General features: G+C 47.0%; 1 protein-coding gene across 2 annotated transcripts in view; it reads right to left on the bottom strand.

Annotated features, from left to right (window-relative positions):
* LOC138510523 (zinc finger protein interacting with ribonucleoprotein K-like) overlaps positions 1–18,763 on the bottom strand; it is a 206,070-nt gene that overhangs the window by 4,808 nt on the left and 182,499 nt on the right. For both annotated transcript variants that reach the window (XM_069626238.1, XM_069626237.1), the window contains one exon: positions 984–1,079. In XM_069626238.1, the coding sequence (XP_069482339.1) occupies positions 984–1,079 (96 nt within the window). The remainder of the gene's footprint in view (positions 1–983; positions 1,080–18,763) is intronic.

An 18,763-nucleotide genomic window follows, 5' to 3' on the forward strand; every position in this document is an offset into this window, starting at 1 on the left:
TTACTTCAAAAATAGGACTATAAAAAGTAGGTGTTGGTCATGGAAGTTCCATCTTTTATCATAAAATTCCTAGCAGATTAAAGATAGCATAAAATAAAATGTGAATCCTCATACAGGGTAAATTGTTTGATCACTGCTGCACTAATGATTCCTGAAATAAAGAAAGTGTTTTAAAAGACTGAACAACTGGAGGTACAAAAGATTTACAATGAGCGAGAGATGAGCCATCAAAGATAAGAATAAAACAACAATGTAATCATAGAATGACGGAGATATAAAAACAATTGTTTACACTATGTGAGACACTTCATGGCTATTGCATAAACTATTTCCAATGTGTACATTTGATCGGATTAATATGCCTGAAAATCTAAATATGCAAATGTGTAAGGCTCTCACCCTCTAGATTCTCAAAGTGCAACACCTCACAAGTGTTTCATTCATTATTCAAGCAGATAAAACAAGACAAGATCTTGCAGAGGATGTGCCCAGACATGAGTCCCTTACTTGCTGCGCTATAGGAAACCAAACTGCACTTGACGGATGAGGCCCAACAAGGCCGAAACATGTCTGAGGTTACTTGCGTTTCCGTGCAGAGGAGTCCTGGCTTAGCAGTTTAGGGCTGGACTGCTCCTATTGGTGGCAGTAACTGACATATTTGCATATGGCTGGGCCACTTATGCAATGGTGCAGACAGGTTAATAAATGGTGTGGGAGGTTGCCCAGAGCAGTGGCAGTGGTTCAGATTTATTCGAAACCTTTCACCCATCCCTAGGTTGGGTCAAAAACCTTGCAAGGAGCCTAGAAAGGGGCCTTGTCTTCAAGATGCTACTTAGATAAACCACACAGGATTAGGTAAATCATGCATTTTTGTTAAAAAAAAAAAAAGCATTTATATCCTTTGAGAGATCGCTATATAAGGGTAAACAGAGTAGAGCTTCCCAACTGTAACCCAATTCCCAATGTCCCTTTCTATGACATACTTGTGGTTCTTCCCTCAGGTTTTGGATCCTCTTGGAAATTTAATTTGTCCTCAGGTTTAACGCTGCTGGTAAACACAGATTGTGCAGGTGCTGTTCCTGATAGAATGAGAAAAGGACATAGAAATAAACAAAATAAAAAATGATTCCAACACATACCCCCAAGAGAGCAAAATAATCCAAAAATACAAAATACATTTCGAAGTGAACCAGATAACTAAACCTTTGTACAGGCTACACAAATCCTAAATTCTTGCTTAGGTAAATTGCAATCCTCCTTTTCATAGGCAAAGCAAAGAAATTCAATTTTAAAAATTGCATTAAGTATGGCCAGATGAGTAAAGAGTATTAAGATTCACTTCCTTTACTTTGAACTTTTAGCATCAGTAACATTTTGTAAATGAACTAGAAATTCAGCATACCTTAAGTTCTCTGTAGTTTAAAATGTTTTAAAACCACTATCAACAGATGATGCCCTTAGTCCAGTGTCTGTAGGCCCCACCAACAACCTCACCTACTCTCCATCCTAACTCTCTGCCGCTCTTCAGCGGATAAGTGACTTATTTTGCCTTTGCATTGGCTTCAAAAGTTCATGTTACTGGTTGTATTCACTTCCGTCTAAACTATTTCTTTATTGCTGGTTCTTAGATTTTTTGTTGCCCTCAAGCATGTTTGTTAAGATCTCCTTTGAGCGTTTGTCAGCAAGAACTCAGTCTATCTGTGCGCACAGGTGCACCACTATCTAGCAGTAGCTCTCCCGTCTTTGGGAAGTATCTGGCGTCGACTAAGGGTTCTGTGGTTACGCTTGCGAACAAAGCAACCCATGTTTTATTTGGACACATTAGTTGGAGCTCACACCCATTCATCTGCGGTCCTAAGGGAATTTGCAGATGCCATGAGGAGATTTGGGGATAAAAAGCAGGCCTAGACGCTTGTTTCCTCCTACTTGCTTTTCTTTATTTGGCTGCACTGGCAGACAGCTGCAGGCAAGCACCATCTCAGTTTCTCAGAAAACAGTTGCAGGGGCTCTTCAGACTCTTTCAAGATGAATGGTTAGCTGAACTTTGTGGTTTACCAGAGTAAAGTCTTTAGAAAAATGTCTTTTCCTCTTTCTTCAGGACAGATACTTGTTTTCCAGATATTGATAACCGACCTTCCTGTGCTCGTGATTCTTTCCCACCTGCTCTGCTTATGGTCAAAGTAAATGGAGTCATGTCCAACTCATACGGATCAGGCCAGGAGGATTGCAGTCAAGTTGAGTGTCTGGAAGGGGCACATGATTTTCTAGTTCAAGAGGAACAAACTAGCCTAATGGTGCTCTAGCCATGCACTTTAAATATGTCATGTGTCTGATGGGCTCAGGCTAATGCAGAACAGACTGAGTTCCCTGGAAACCAGCTGGATCCTCAATACTACTAAGGGGAGTAGGTAAAAAGCCAAATTCGTTAACAGGATCCTGAGTGAATGATCTGTGAGGGTGGATGGATCCTAAGACTTCAGTGAAGGGTAAACCGCTCTGGCCCAATTGAGGTTCCCCACCTCTACTCCCCATCCTCCTGCCCTACTCATGTGCAGAAGGATACTCTTCTAGAGGCCTTTTCCACTTTTTAGAAACTGAAGTCAGCTTTCACAATGAAGGGAACAATGTCCATCCTCAATCTTGTCTGCAGGGGCTGCTACTATGAGCGCACACAGCTCTCTGGCTCCTTCTGAAGTGAGTCTCCAATACAGTAACACCAAATCAGAAGACATGGAGAAAACTCCCGAATGGGATTGGCACATTCCATGAAAGAAGCAGATTGGAGACATCTGGTACGGATAAAACAAGAATGATTATGGAAGAAGGAGAAGACTTGTCGGAGCATGTTCAACCTCAACAATAGTCATTATTCCTAATCTGTTCCCCGAGTCCCATCTCATGGGTGGTCTCTGTCTTTGATCCTGGGCGAACCCAGATCTACCCGCAGTCTTCACTCGCATGCTTACGCCGTCCTGAAGCAGGGAGGCCTCACACACCTCTCACATTCATACAAGGGGGTCTCTCGCCTTTATTGAGTGCAAAACATTATTCCCAGTTCCTGAAAGGGAGCGATTTCAACACTGGACTTCTGATTCCCCCACGTCAGCCATATGCACTGGAAACCTCGGTGTGGAAAGGGACTAGAGCGAAAACAATTTCCACATTATTCCAGCTTCTGGGCGGTGCTGAACTGCCTGGGAGGCTTCCCTATATGGCCCAATGGGTGAGACCCTTAAAGGGTCCTGTTTCGATGGGACTTCTGGGTTAGGATCTGGTATAGGGCCAGCATTTCTTCCAAGTGTGTTACGAATGAGGAATGTGCTTAAAAATTATTTTATATGTCGTTTATGACCCCTATTCAACTATACAGATCGATCCAGCGATTCCCCCCTTATGCTGGAGGAACTGTGGGGTAGGGCGTTGATATATTTTTTGCAAAGAGGTACCGGCTCCTATTAAAGAAGATATAACAGGAGTGCAGTTGCCAACGGACCCGCTGATTGTGCTGTTGGGGGATGGCGTGAAAGTATTTATCCTTTGAAAGGGCTTAACTCGACACAGATTACTCACCTTCTGACTTTAGAATTTCCCTGGCTATGTGCTGGCGGTCTGTGGACAGGCCACAGATTAACATGTGGTGGTACATGTTGTGGGATAGATTAGCTGAGAGGATTGTGGCCTCGAAACTGGGACGGCTCTCTAGTTACATTCGAGAGTGGTTCCTACTCCATGGGTTTTGCAATAGATTGCCAGGCCAGATGATAAAGCCCTCGTTTTTGAAAGACTTTACTAGGATTTGATTTTTCTTGTCGGTCTGATCAGACGCAAATTGGTGTGTTTAGTGGAATTATCCTTTCAATAATGCCTACTCACTGCTCTTGGACTGGGTACGTAAAGTGTTTGTTTGCTCGATGATCATGATATAAGATTCTCCGTTGCCATTCAGTGACTCGTTTGTAAGCTTCTCCCACCGCCAAGTGTTCCATTTCTTATCTATGTCCAAGTGTAATGTAATGTAACAGGCATTTGTATAGTGCATTTCACCATTGGTATGGTCTCAACGTGCTGTAGCTTGAATGCCCTTGGAGACCGAAGTCCAGGTATGGGAAATTTGTCTGAGTTAGAATGCATGTGTGCATTTTAGCCACTACGAAGGTTGGTAGGGGTGGCCAAGTCCCTGTAGGTTACCCATGTTGAGCTGGCAAGTGGGTGGGTGCACAGAGGTGGTCTGGAGAGTGTGCAGATGTGTGCAGCTAGGCCTGATTTTATCATGAGGGATAGATTATCATGATGGCAGAGGTGGGGGATAGCTGTATTCCGATAGCCGAGGTGTTGTGTGGAGTGCCTTAGAGTAGAGCATGGGTGCAGGGTAGCCTGGAGAGTATGCGAGAGAGGCATTGTGTGTGCAGCTAGAACAAATGTTACTGTGGGGAATCGCTGTACTCTAATGGCAGTGGTGTTGTGCAAGATATGTGAGACTGGAGAGACGTTATGTGTGCAGCTATACCAAATTTTATTGTGGGGGATAGCTGCATTCCGATAGCCGAGGTGTTGTGCAGAGTGCCTTAGAGTAGAGCATGGGTCCAGTGTAGCCTGGAGAGTATGCGAGAGAGGCATTATGTGTGCAGCTAGAACGAATGTTACTGTGGGGGATCGCTGTACTCTAATGGCAGTGGTGTTGTGCAAGATATGTGAGACGTTATGTGTGCAGCTAGACCGAATTTTACCCTGGGCGATAGCTGCGTTCTGATGGCCAAGGTGTTGTGCGATGTGCCTTAGAGTAATGCATGAGTGCACGGTAGTCTGAAGAGTATTCTAGAGAGGACATTATGTGTGCAGCTAGACCACATTTTGTCATGGGGAAGACCCTTACTGACATCCTTCCCAACCAGACCATAGCATTCTGAGATGCAGAGAATGATCCATCATGACAGAGTCTACTTTGTCACAGCCCTGCTAGCACAAGCCCCAATGAAACTGCTGGTCTTCCTTCCTAGCCTCTCTAGTACAAGAGATGTAGAACTGAAGGGCCTGCACGGGTCCAGCCGATGGACTTGTTCATCTGCTTTAAGGGTGAGGAGGAGGAACACAGGAAGAAGGTTCTTCTGAGAGAGATGGAAATCAGAGGCCACCTTCAATGGGAAGCAGGGCCTTGCTCTCAAAGTCACATTCTCTTTGTGAAAAAACATATAGGGAGGTAAAATAGACAACGTCTGGAGCTCACTAACCAATGCGAGACAGGCATGGTATCAAGAGACGACACAGACAAGTGAAACACAGTTTGAAAACCTTTATTCTCAATGGTCTCAATGGTCAGGATGGTCAGGATGGTTTAACGCCTAACTTGCCCTAACTCTAAGATGGGAATGTTCCCTAACGGAAAGAAAACTAAGGGAAGTCCAAGTCTGTCAGTCCAAAACAAAATACCATCTGTGTCGAAAAGTATGCTTGTCATCACTTCTACAGAATAATAGGGTGAATGGGATTTGGCCAACTCAGTGGTGTTCAAAGTAAAGTTAATGTGACAATGAAGCCTTTCTGCAGCTCCCTTTCCCAACTATAAGGCACTCAGGATTATAAAGTTCCACAAGTGTCTCAGGTTTCACTTGGCAAAGAAAGGTTCACTTGGCAAAAAGTTCACTTGGCAAAACAAATTCACTGTACCTTTTCCTGGTAAGTTCTTTAGGCTCCTCCGGGTCACCTTTCCATGAACCCAGAAGCCTTTTAGATCATCCAGCTCCTTGCTTTCAATTGGGCTTCCCTGGTCGTGGCGCATTTGTCAGACCGCACGGTCCACTGCGGCCAGCCTGGATCAATCTCCTGCCTGGTGGCCACGCTGATGCTTTTTCAATACTCTGTGCTTATTTTGTGGTCTCTGCGGCCAGCCTGGATCAATCTCCCGCCTGGTGGCCACCTTGATGCTTTCCTAACACTCTTTGCTTGTTGTCAACACATTCCTATCAGTTTTGGCCATTTTGCTCCCACTTCATTTTTCACACAGCTCCACCTTTTTAGGATCTCTATTTCGCTCAGGTTTCGTGTCCGCGCACAGCTCCCCTTTTTGCAGACACTTCCTTTCTTTACACAGAGTCATTCGAGAACGTGTAATCATACACGCGACCACTATGTATCTTTGTAATTCCATTCGTCAATTTCACTCAACGCGTCTCCAGTCTTACGCGTTTGGGCTGCAATGTTGTATCTTGCTCGCTTTCATTTTACCAACGTAACAAGGGATCAGCACGCCTCCCGGCTCCCTTCTTTGCTGGAAACGTGGGTAATTTGCCACACTTCTCTGGGATGCTTCCTCACACAAACTGTCATCGTCTCAGCATCCCAGTTTCTTCCAGCTGGTCCTGCGCAGCCACAGCTCCTCAGCTCTCCTCCCACCTCGCTGTCATGATGCCCGCTCCCGGGGAGCCGGTTCAAGCCCTGCGTCCCCGAAAGCGGACATCCAGTCCCCAAGGAAGGACCCAGCAACCCCATAGAGGGGCCCTTTGGACAGTGTCCTGGCGCCTATGGCGCCAGGCTCATAAAAGACATCAGTCCTGGCGCCATAGGCGCCAGGCTCATTATGGGAGTGCTTGGGTGCACTTACCTGATGCAGTCCATGCTGCAGGATCCCGGCCTCCTTGAGGCCTGAAAGGAACTACTTTACCTGTGGGACTAATTTACCATCCGGGGTGGTCGGGGAAGGATACATACCTGATTGGAGGAAGGATACATACCTGGAACTTCTTCCAAGGCTATTTAAACCCCACCCGAACAGCCACACGTGCTTCGCATTGTTCTGCATCTAGCAGCTGGACGCTCACCGTGTCTGATCCTGCATCCTGACTTCTGCCACGCCTGCCAGCATCCTGGATCACCTGCAAAGGAAGAGAAGAAGAGAACAGAAGAAGGAAAAGTGTTTACCTGCTAAATCCGCATCCCGGAGACATCTCGCCGACAATCCTGAAAAGGAAGACTTTAATTTAAAAGGTCATCGCGTCGATCGCTGCAGCGCCACATTCCACTCACCTTTACAGGGCGCCTCCATGTTCAGCAGCGATCATCCGGATTCGCAGCCACGACCCAGCGCCTAGGGAGAAAAAGACCAGAACAAAAGGTGAGAGAGAGAAGGGAATAAGGAAAGCTAAATCTCCATGTTAAGACTTACCTGTTGATTCATTCCCTCTTCATTTTGGGTCCGCGTCGCATCCTGGCATTTCCGGACCCCGGCCCCTAAGGGGAAAAGAGACATCAGCGTTAATGAGCGAATGAAAAGACATTACCAAAAACGCTCATTAAAGACTTACCTGATTTCTACAAGGATTTCACCTCTCATCTCGGGTCGGTGCCTGTTCCCCAGCATTCCGTACCCCGGCCCCTATGGAGAAAAAGACACTAGCATTAGTACATTAATGCATGGACACAAGGGGAACCTCTTATCAAAAAACTTACCTGGAAGCCAAGCAAGTTTGGTTCTCACCAATCCGAAAATCCAGTGAAGTAACTGGATACCAACGCGCCCCTGCATCAGAAGCAGGATGGAGAGCTCGTCCTTCCAGACCCTAAGGTGAGACGCTACGAGGAATCACAGAAGGGTTTCGAGGAGGGTGAGAGGGGAAAGTGGGAGGCCGATTGCATTACCCCGCAGACAGTTAATCCCCTATTTTCGCCTACAGAAGGATACTTCTGCGAGCCAGACAAGCCAGATTTGGGGGCCCGGTCCAGTCCGTCTTCCGAACCCTGCGCATCACCTTAGAAGAGGTCACAGCAGCGCGAACCAGGCCAGCGCCTCCATGGGAGTCAGGTGAGCGTTACACTCGCTCCCTTTGCTGATTGCTAGTGTTCCTTTTGTACTCTACTGAAGACTTGATAGGCTGTAGGTGGGCATGGTTGATTTCAATTGCCTGACCCTGCCTGGCCTTGTTAGTGAGACATGGCCTATGAAGATGTTGATGTGCCTCTATCTGCATCTTCTTCGTCCCAGTACCATAGTGGTGTTTCCCATAGGAAATATGTACTCCTTTTGATTTCCTCTTCTTCGTCACAGTACTTAAGTGATACTTGGGGGAAAAGAAGATTGTGTGTCTTAATACATTCTATGAAGGTTGGGTAAGCCACCGTCAAGGAAGGGGGAGACCATGTCTCTGGTCTAGGGGTGTTCCTAGGCTAGGAAATTGGTATTGGTTCTTTCACTCTGGTACCCTCAATAAATGAGGTTAACAGGGAAGGTAAAGATTGTCTCTCACAGTAGTTTATGATATTAGAGGGACAAGAGGATAAGTCAGGGTTATAGTTAGAAAAAGGGTTTTACATTTTCTTGCTTTCCTCCGAGTGTGAGTGTTCGATGGAAGATATTGGGGTAGGATAGGACATGTGTGATGATATCCTATGAAAGCAGAGGGGAGGTAGGATAGATCGGGATTAGGAAAAGGGGGATGCCAGATCTCATCTTCGTTACAAATGCCATATCAGATCACTTTGTTCTTCAAAGACCCTCCATCCCAGTAGAACCCCTTCTCAGCCTCACTCCCGGGGTCAGAACCTGGCAGTCTTACCCTTCTCTTGGTCTCATACCAGTCTCGCTTAAGTGATAGCAACCAGGAAAATCACCTTAAGGGTGAGTAACCAAATAGAACAAGAATGAAGGGGCTCAAACTGAGCGCCTATAAGAAACATCAAAACTAAATTCAAATCCCACGCTGAAACCACACACTGGTGGGGAGGAAAGGTATCAGGTAATATTTTCGCCACCAAAAATATCGCCGTACATATGGTCGTCAGGAACGGCCATAGGCGATATTTTTGGTGTCGAAAATATTAGGTGCGGGGTTTGCAGGGGTGTCCCCGCACATAAAAAAAATGATGCGGGGGTTGCGGAGGTGTCCCCCGCAGGGTTCATGTGTTATTTTTGCCGCAAAAATATGGTGAAATTTTTGTATGGCGATATTTTTGCGGTGAAAATATCACATGGAACCGGAGGAAACTGGTTACACAAGCCTCACCGCCTCCTCCTCCTCCCCCTCCAAGAACTGTATAACAGTGGGGATTGTGGAAAACTAGCCATATACCCGGGACCTCTTCAGCACCAAAATAGCGGTGAGGTATCCCTTTACGGTGCCAATCTTCAGTCCTGCTTAGCAGAAAATCCAAAAAAGGGAACATCGCACAGGATAAAGAATCCAGAACACTGTCCCAGCACCAAATCAAAAAATGATGACACCTGCAGGCATACATGCATTTGGTAACAGGTTTCATAGCTGAAATCTAACACATCGAGGACGTCGTCTGACAAGTCACACTCCTTGTATCTCAGAGACTCAGTATTGAAGTATGATGGTTCTGGCTGGTCAGGTTCCGGCAGAGGACCCATCCCTCTGATTGAGAGAGCAAGTCGACTCTTCTTTGAAGGCACCATGGAGGGCAGATAAGCATGTGCAGCAACCACTTTCTCCACGGCCCAGTCCGGAACAATGAGGATCAACGTGGAATGACTGGGATCAACGGGAACGCATAAAGGAGGTTGAAAGTCCACTCGATTGCAAGTGTGTCCCCTGGAGCTCCCTGACAAGGAAAATTCCCTGGAGCAGGACAACTCGCACTGTCTGTTGACACTGGAAGTGAAGAGGTCCACTTGAGGAGTCCCCCCCAAAAAGAGATCTCCTCCAGAACTTCCTGGCAGAGCTCACATTAGTTTGGAGGCCGAAGTCTCTCTGCTCAAGGCATCTGCTCTGACATTTGCTTTTATGGCCAGATTAGCCACCATCAGGGAGACACTGTTCTCCAGATCCCAGAACCAAAGTCGCATTGTTTCTCTGCACGGCGGTAAGGACCGCACCCCACCTCGTCTGTTAAGATAGTGCATGGCCACTGTAGTCCGTCAGGACCAGCACAGTCTTGCATTTTACAGAGCGGAGGAAAGTGACCAGAGCCAGCAAGATTACTCTAAGCTCCAGCAAGTTGATGTGTTCTCGAGACTCTGCGGGAGCCCACAGTCAGCTCACAGTTAGGTCTGACAGGTGAGCACCCAAACCAGAGATGCATCTGTGACCACCGTCAGCTGGGGCCAAGGTTGACAAAATAAGGCGCCTCTCTGCAAGTTGTACCGTATGGCCCACCACGCAAGATCCTGAGCCACCTGGTCCGAGACCTGCAAAAGGTCCAACGTGTGGCCCTGAAACTGTGACCATTGGCACTGGAGAATCCACTGAAGTGATCACATGCGCAGCCTTGCCTCCAGCACCACTAGGATACAGGTGACCATGCCCCCCAGAAGGAGCAGGAAAGCCAAAGCCGGGACTAGTTCCTGGCATCGGAGGACATTGACCATCCGAAAGATGTTCGCCACTCGGTTCTCGGGCGAGATAGTACTGCCCAGGCAAGTTCAAGACCACCCTGATAAAAGGGAGGGACTGGGACAGCAAAACCTGAGTCTAAGTTTTTGGAAAAACCCACGCTGTGTAATAGTGTTCATGTGCGTAGTAGGTGCTCCAACACTAGATCTGGGGAGCGAGTCCGTCATCTGGGTAGGGAAGGGAAAGACATGAATGCCCTCCCTCCTGAGGCGAGCAGTTGCAGCTTTCTGAAAACCCTGGGAGCCGAAGAAAGACCAAATGGCCCACCACGAACCACATGTACTTCCTGTGCTTTCAATGATTCGGTCCGTGGTAGTAGGCATCCTGAAGGTCTAGTGATACCAACCCGTCCTGCAGATTGAGGGCTTGGAGGATCATAGCCAGTGTATCCATCTTGAACTTATCCTTGTGCAGAAAAAAGTTCAGCAGCAGCAGTTCCGGAACGGGATGGAAGCCTCTGTCCTTCTTTGGCACCAGAAAATAGGTGAAGCACCACCCGAGTGGGGGTACCAGTTCAATCACGCCCTTTGAAAGAAGCAGACGGACCTCCTCCAGGAGCATGAAGTCTGGAGACAAGGGGGTGGCCTCAGGGCCATGGTCTGGAGGGTGCTGTAGAAGCAGGAGGCAATACCACTGTTCAATGACCTGCAAGGCCCAAGCGTCTGACAAGGTACCTGACCATTTCATGCAGAACAGGGAAAGCCTCCCCCCAACAGTGTTGCGTGCCATAGCCAGTCACCGAGGTTTTGAGCCCTGGAGTGCAGCAGTGGCTGCAGCCACGCTACCCCTCTGACCACAGCCTCATGGGGCATAGATGGGGGAGGGATGAAAGCCCCTACCCCGAGACAACGGTGCAGACGCTGTTGCACGACAAGGCCCAAGGACTTGGCCATCACCTTTGATGACCGGACCTTCTGGAGAGAGTCTTCAGCCTTCACTCCAAAAAGATTCTGCCCATCGAAAGTCATGTCCAACAGCTTAGCATGGACTTTAGCCGCAAACCCTGACATCCTCAGCCCAGAGTTGCATCTGAACACCGTACTTGTGGACCCAGATTGGCCCACACCATCCACAATGTCCAGTTATGATTGCAACATCTGACAGGCAGCCCCCTTGCGAACAGTAACTAAAGAGAGAAAACCAGACTGTGTTGCTCCTTCAGGGAAGTGTTCAGCCGCATTGTCCGCAGCACCCAACGGTGGAAGGAGAACTTTGCCATTTCGCAAGAAGCATTCACGTTATGCAGGGCAAGGCTGCCCGACCCAAAAACCTTCTTACCCCAGACGTCAAGCCTCTTACTTTCTCTGTCAGAAGAAAGGAAAGGTGGAGGTCCTCAGGATAGTCATTGTGGCCTGAACCACCAAACACTCTGGTGAGGCATGAGAGGAGAAAAACACTCCTGATGGGGCGGGCAGTGCTTCTTTGCCAGTTCCCTGTCCACTGCCGCAACAGAGGCAGGTTTCTCCCACACTTTCAGCACAGGGGCCTCACTGTCACATCGAAGGGAACAAGTGTCTCCTTTTTGTGGGCATTGTCCAAAATATTGCATAGTTAGTAGTGAACCTTGAATCTGGACAGAGCTGACAGCCCTGGACTATTGGCCACGTTAGCCATCAATCCCTCAAAGGCAGCTTAAGACTTTCCTGGGGTGGGGGCTGGCAGAATGTCCCTCTCAGGGAGGGATCAAAGCCACTGGTGGCCTGCAGGTCCTCGGCCAGTCCCAGTACATCCTGACCTTCCCAAAATACATCACCTCCCTAGAAACAAGGGGTTCGAAACAAAGTGAACCTGGTAACCTTCTTCTTCATAGACGTCATACATCTCAGACAAGTTGTCCATTGGGAGTGGAGTATATTCCTGCAGAGCCACAGTGTCAACAACGCCAACTGGCCCAGATGACAAAGCCGGAACCAGCGCCGGGGCTTGTCGGCACAGAGGAACCTAGGCTGTCTTCTGGTCTATGACTGAGCTGTAGGGATGCAGGAGTGGTTCTAGCAGGTACCCTGCAGGTCGCAACAGACATGATAGGACACCACAGCCATAGCTGCAGTGCCATAGCCTCAGCCGAAGGCGTTGAGGCTGGAGCAGCCAGCGCCTTGGCAGACGTTTTTCCATTACTCCGGATGGAGTATTGGGTAGGAAAATGTACCTGCGACTGCCACTCGGGAGAATCCTTGGAGCGGTGGCTCTTCTTTTTTGTAGAAGAGGAGTGTCAGTGAGAGGACTCATTCGGGGAGCGGGACCTCTTCCGATGCTGCTGTTTCTTTTCTTTCTCCTTGCGCAGAGCCTCCCGGTCATCGGAGCAGCAGTCCGCACTGTGCTACCTCGAATGAGACTGCATAGCATCACCCTTTGCCTTGTGGATGAATGTGAACATCTTTGCCACATTTTCCTGGCGGGCCTTGGGTTGCATTGACTAGTACGACCTGCATTCCCGGGTGACGTGGTCCTCACCCAAGCAGTATTGACAAATCTGGTGCAAAAGGGTTGAAGCCTGAGGCCTTAGAGTATGCAAGGTGCACAGAAAAAAAAATCTCAAAAGCACGAGGAGCGCAGTGCCGATTAGCGAACAGACAGCGTGGAAAAAAGGAATGGAGGTCACGGTGCGTGGCACCTCAATATAAACTGGCCCCATCATATCCGGAACAGGGTGCGTAGAGGTGTTGGTCGGAGCAGACGCTGAGCTGCACTCCATGGCAGCAGAAATGTTTCCGGAGAACAGCTGCACTGGTATAGGGATATCATAGATGAGCAATCTGTAGGAGGAAGAAATCCATTTGAAAACAAATGTGCTTGGATTTGAATTTAAAGACAAAAAGGAAGAACTTTGTAGATACATTTTTTAGCAAGTACAACTGGTGTAAGGGAGGTATTGTATCACAAGTATGACAATGACACAAAAGTTACAAGTTTCAAAACCTTTATTAGATTCTTGGGGTTTGGAAACACTCCTACGTTGCCCTATAGCTATGATGGGAGTAGTCTCTACCATCAAACAAAGAAAACACAGTCGTAGTCCGTATATGTCAAGTCAAAATGGCCTATACTAACAAAACTCAATGCCCGCCCGATCTCTTATACAAAAAGTGTGTTAAGGGGAATGTGTATGCAAAGAAAAGTCAATGTTATAACAATGGATCAATGTGGCTGAGTCAGCTCTCCTCTCCATGTTGAACAGCACGTAGTAAGGCGGCCCCAGTTAACAGGAAGACACACTGGCTCAGGTTATAAAAAAAAAGGCTGTTCAAAAACATGGGTCAAGGCCTGCTTGGCCTTCCATGTTCAAGTCACTTATTCCAGCTTTCCAAAAGTTCTTTCACAGTTCAACAAAAGTTCACGTAAGCCTCCCTCAGTCGTGCTTGGTCCTTTCACTCAAAAGGTACCTGATTCTATGTAGATCTCCCTCAGCCGGGCTCAGACCTCACAATCACAGCGCTTGCAGGGGTTCCCTTCCCCAAGCTTCATTCACATTCTTTAGGGGGTTCCTTTCCCCCCCCAACTTATTTCAGGTTTCCTGTCTCCCTCAACCAGGCTCGGATCTTTCACTGATGTCGAAGACTTTCGAATGTGCAAGACCTTTATCATAGACCTCCGCAGGATAGACCTCCGCAGGACCACTTCATCTTTCATTTAAGCTTTCCCTTAATGTTATTTGTCGCAATGTCTCTTGGTATTGGTAGTTCTATACCTCAATTAAAAAAGTTTAAAGAAATCTTCCTCTTCAAGCAATCAGCTTTTAACTTCCCCTTTTGTCGAGATTAATCTTGACCATTGCGCATTTCAGAGTATGTTCGCTTTGCTGCTTTATAACAAGACATCAAACATTTCGCAGACACTTTCGAGTGGGCTATTTCCTTTCGCCGGAACACTCTGCTACTCTGTATCACTGGCTTTGCAGTTAGTAGTAACTTAGAAGTTCAATACTGGTTTGCTTTCTTTCGCGTCTCATCAGAACGTGTGCAACCTTCAATCGTGCGATACACTTTTGCAGCATCAATCTTTTCTTGACACAAACTGGCCTTTAATTTCTTTCGCTAACTCACCGATATTGTGTGCCTTCCTTTCTTGTCTTTGTGTCTTTGATTCACGAGTCAAGGTCGATACCACAGGCTTGGCCTCGCCTCCCCAATGTCATTCACCCGCGAGGGTCGCTGGTGTCCTTGAAACACAATGCAGGATTCTTCTTGTCTGGGATTTGGCTTTCTCTGCATCTCATTCACGGTTTCCCAGAGGCAAGAACCTCCTGCAGGGAACTTCGGGTTTTTCCTACCCTCGCTCTGGTCCTTCGATCAGTCGTCCTGCTCCAGTGGGCTCACCCTCGCCCCGGAAGATCTGCTCTTTCTTGTGTCTCACTTTGCTCAGAGTGTGTCTCTATGTTCCGCCTAATGGGTATCAGATGAATGCGATTAAGGTCAAGTGCCTGACTTTGCCTGACCTGATTAACGGGACATGTCCAAAAGAGAGATGTAAGGGTTAGCCTTGTTACTCTCAGTTGCCCTCTTTCTTGGCCCAGTGTTTATGTAGAAAGTGTTGGGTGCGGGTGGGTTTGGGATGTTGGAGAATCCTAAAAAATAGGATGGAGTATGGGCACGGGAAAGGGGGGGATTCCGTGCCTCACCATCAGTTGCCTCACACCCACTCACCGAAAATCCCCCACCCAGGTGATGCTCCCGCACTGGTCCACCCCCAGGGATTTGGATCAAAAGGCAATGGCTGTGCCCATGCCACCTGATCGAGAGATCTCCGGGGAATTGCAAGTTAGACACCCTTTGGTTTCTCACACGAGCCAAATGTGATATTGAGTTTCATTCAAAATAATCATTAGCGCAACACCACATTGCATCGGCTATGGATAACCAAATCACAGAGCAGCCATTCTGTTAAGGAACACTGCATAATTAGAGAAGTTCTTCACACATGAGACACAAAGGTGATGCAGCAGTCCGAACGTCAAAAGGAGAATACGATATTAGTAGTTAACGTTGCTGAGGTGAAGCAAGAGTTTGAAAAGAAACTCTTGCTGAAAGCAAAACTCATTTTCTCAAGAGTGAAATATCTGAATTTATTGCAAAATTCTCCACACAGATAGAAAAAAGATCCTTTGAAAATACACACTGAAATAAAGTGCTGGGTATATAACAGTTCACAGCAGTGAAAAACAATTAGAGCCTTCAAAAAGACTATGCATGAGTGCCAGACAAGCCTGCAGAAGTACTTAATGAACACAATACATTGCAGAAGACTGTGCAAAAATGGTAGGGATACAAAATATAATGTGACTTAAGCACTACATGCCTGTTTATCAGCTATGAACTGTGAACAACTCAGAATGAGGCATGCTTTGCCTAACAAAGGGGACAGTACAACATGCTCCGTCAAATATCAAGGGGCTTGCCAGACATATATGATATATATATGGTCGCAGACAATGGTCTGCTCCAGCAATGGCTGAAGCAACATTTATTCAGGCTAAAAAACAAGCACTACATTTACAAACTAGTTGCATCAAGTAGGCCAAAGTCATGCTTGCAAATTCAACTCGTCATGCCAGGGAACTTTAGGGTATGACAGAGTGTCTGAAAGAGAAGTTAGTTGGTAGGACAGACCAAAGAAGAGAATGTGGCCTTGAGGTGTCATTTTAACACCACTTTACATAGTGTGTGACCACACAACCATCCTCTTTTCATCCTTGTTGTTCTAAGCAGTGACTTAGCAAAGGAGATAAAATAAGGTTGGCTTCGGCGAAATCGACCCATTTCAGCATAATATAGGCCAGCACTGTCAAACAGGTGCAGATGCAGTGTCAGCACAATGAGAAATTGCAGACAGGCGTTTTGCACAATAGTGCACCTTGCCTAATCTAACCAGCTAGTCACGCTGGCCTGAATAGCTCCCCAGTCTCAGAGTACAGCAGTTATAATAAAAATAAACAAACTAGCATGTTACAAGTGCAAGGATGGAGTTTGATATTTGCCATGGACAACTGTGCTTTCTACACTTTTAATGCAAACAGTCTCAGTAGCAACTCTAATCTCTACAAAATTAAGCCTATTTGAGCCAATTCGCTCAAACTCTTAAACTTCATGAATTTTCCCCATTTCATCCCCAGTGAGACGCAAATTCCCTGATCTTTTTTGAATTGGTCTTTAACAGCAATATTAATTGTCTTCTGAGGGTGCCTTCCTAGTTTGCGCCAAACACATTCTTGTTCACCCACTTATCACACTTAGATAGAATTGTGAATATTAGCCTGCGCCGCATCTAGATAGGACTTTGAATGTTAGCATGCCCACACCTAGGCGAGACCTGAAGACTAGCATTTGCCACACTTAAAATCGTGAAGATTAGCCTGCGTCGCATCTAGATAGCATTTTGATTGAAGGATAGCATGCCGGCGCCTAGATGAAACTTGAAAGTTAGCATGTGCCACACTTAGAATTGTGAACAACAGCCTGCGCCGCATCTAGATAAGATTGTGAAGGCCAACAAGTGCCACACTTAGACAAAACTGAATGTTAGCATGCTAAAGGTCAGGCAACCCACTAACCAATACAAGCTCAAACTCAGCATACTTCTCTCACTGAAAAAACTCAGAACCATCTCTCGCACAACAAGCCGCACGCACTTCCCAACACTGCAACAACACATAAGCCGGAACACGTGGACTGACACCGATCCAATACCCGCACCAAAGCTCAGCATCCGGTGTATACCGAGTTGAAGCTGCCAACAGAACACCACTCCTCTCACTATCCTACTCCCTCTTGACCTTACTAACCCATCCCACCTTATCCCACCTTATCGTTTACAGATCCACCAGAGCGCCTGGGGACCAATTCCGTTGGTGACGGTGCCCGGTACAAATACCTTTAACATTTAACATCACAAAGGCCACTCCTGATACTTTGAAGGAGGCCCCCTATCACCCTGTTATCCCGTTATCACAAGCTGCAAAAACCTAATAAAGTCACTGCACAAATTAAAGCTTTTTTCTTGTCTGAGAAATTCCTGGACACTTTCAAACCGTGGGTTCATCCTGGATGCAGCACAAAGAGGGTTCTTCCGTCCCAATTGGATGCTACCTTGGAGACAGCCGATGCATAGCAGTGCACACTGATCTGACTGATCTCTTGGCAGCCTTCGACATGGTAGCTCATGTGTCTTGGTGAACGGACTTTGACCCATTTCTCTTCTTCCGCTCCAAAGTGGGTTTCCTCTTTTTTGTCTGGGAGATCACGTCAGATAGTTTATATAATCTTTCAGTTCAGTTTATTCTAGCGTATTGCATGGGAGTCCCCAAGGGTTCCCTACTGCCTCCCTCCTTTTTCAACCTCTACATTCGTCCTCTGTTTACATCTAACAGTTCTATACTGGCTATCAATCTAATGCGGATGACACTCGGCTGATCATCATGCTAGGATTCCTTCTGCCAAATTAGCCTAGTTAGGCTTTTGCTTAGACACAGTACAAAGCAGTATTTAACAAGCCCACAACTGAAATCCTTCAAAATCTGCTTGGTTTCCCTGTGATTACAACAGAGCTGCTTCTTCCTCTCCTTGTCCAATGACTGTCTCCTTGGTTTTGATTCAGAAACGCAGTCTTGATGAATACTTGTCGTTTGCCCTTCAAATCAATGTCAAGGTGGCGTTCTGCTTCCAGATTATATTTCTGAGGTACATCTTTCCTATCCTGCCCCTGTATGACAATGCTAATATTGTGAGTGCCAGAGTAAATTCCTGTTTAGATTTCTGCAATTCTCTTTATTCAGCTCTCCGTATGATAACTATCGCCAAGCTGCTAGGAGTCCAAAATGCTAAGATTACGCAAGCATTAGTATTGCACAGGCACGGCCACATGATATTAGACCTCATTCCGAGCTTGCCGGTATCCTGGATTACGAGTGCCGGCGGGACAGTGTAAATCCCCATTCATGGAGTCCCATAGGACTCTGTGAGGGGATCTTCAGTCATTACCGCCACGGGCAGGGCACCTGTCTTACCTCCAGCATTTAGCTGGAGGTACCCAGGTGCCCCAATGGCAAACCTGTAGATGGGTGGTCCAGTAAAGTGCCGGTATCCAGGGATACCGGCACGTTTTTACCAGACTGCCCGACTCGGAATGAGGCCCTTTGTTAGGTCTCTTCACACGCTGGGTGTAAAAACAGAATCCAGTTAAAGATTCTCTGCCTTGTGCACAAATGCCTTTGGGGTCCTGCATACAATTATTTGAGTAAACTCATTAGCCATTACACTCCGCCACAGACCTTCGGAATCCTTGAACATGAGTCTTTTTGCCTGTGCTGCTTGGGAAGTCATTTAACTGTAGGAGGAGTTGCGGAATACCAGGAAATTCTCCAATTCCTTCAAGGTCAGTGTGGACAAGGCCAGTTTTTCAAGATGGCCATTAAATACATCAGACAC

Source organism: Ambystoma mexicanum, chromosome 6p, assembly GCF_040938575.1.
Source record: "Ambystoma mexicanum isolate Mex_15411 chromosome 6p, UKY_AmexF1_1, whole genome shotgun sequence".
Classification (NCBI taxonomy): domain Eukaryota; kingdom Metazoa; phylum Chordata; class Amphibia; order Caudata; family Ambystomatidae; genus Ambystoma; species Ambystoma mexicanum.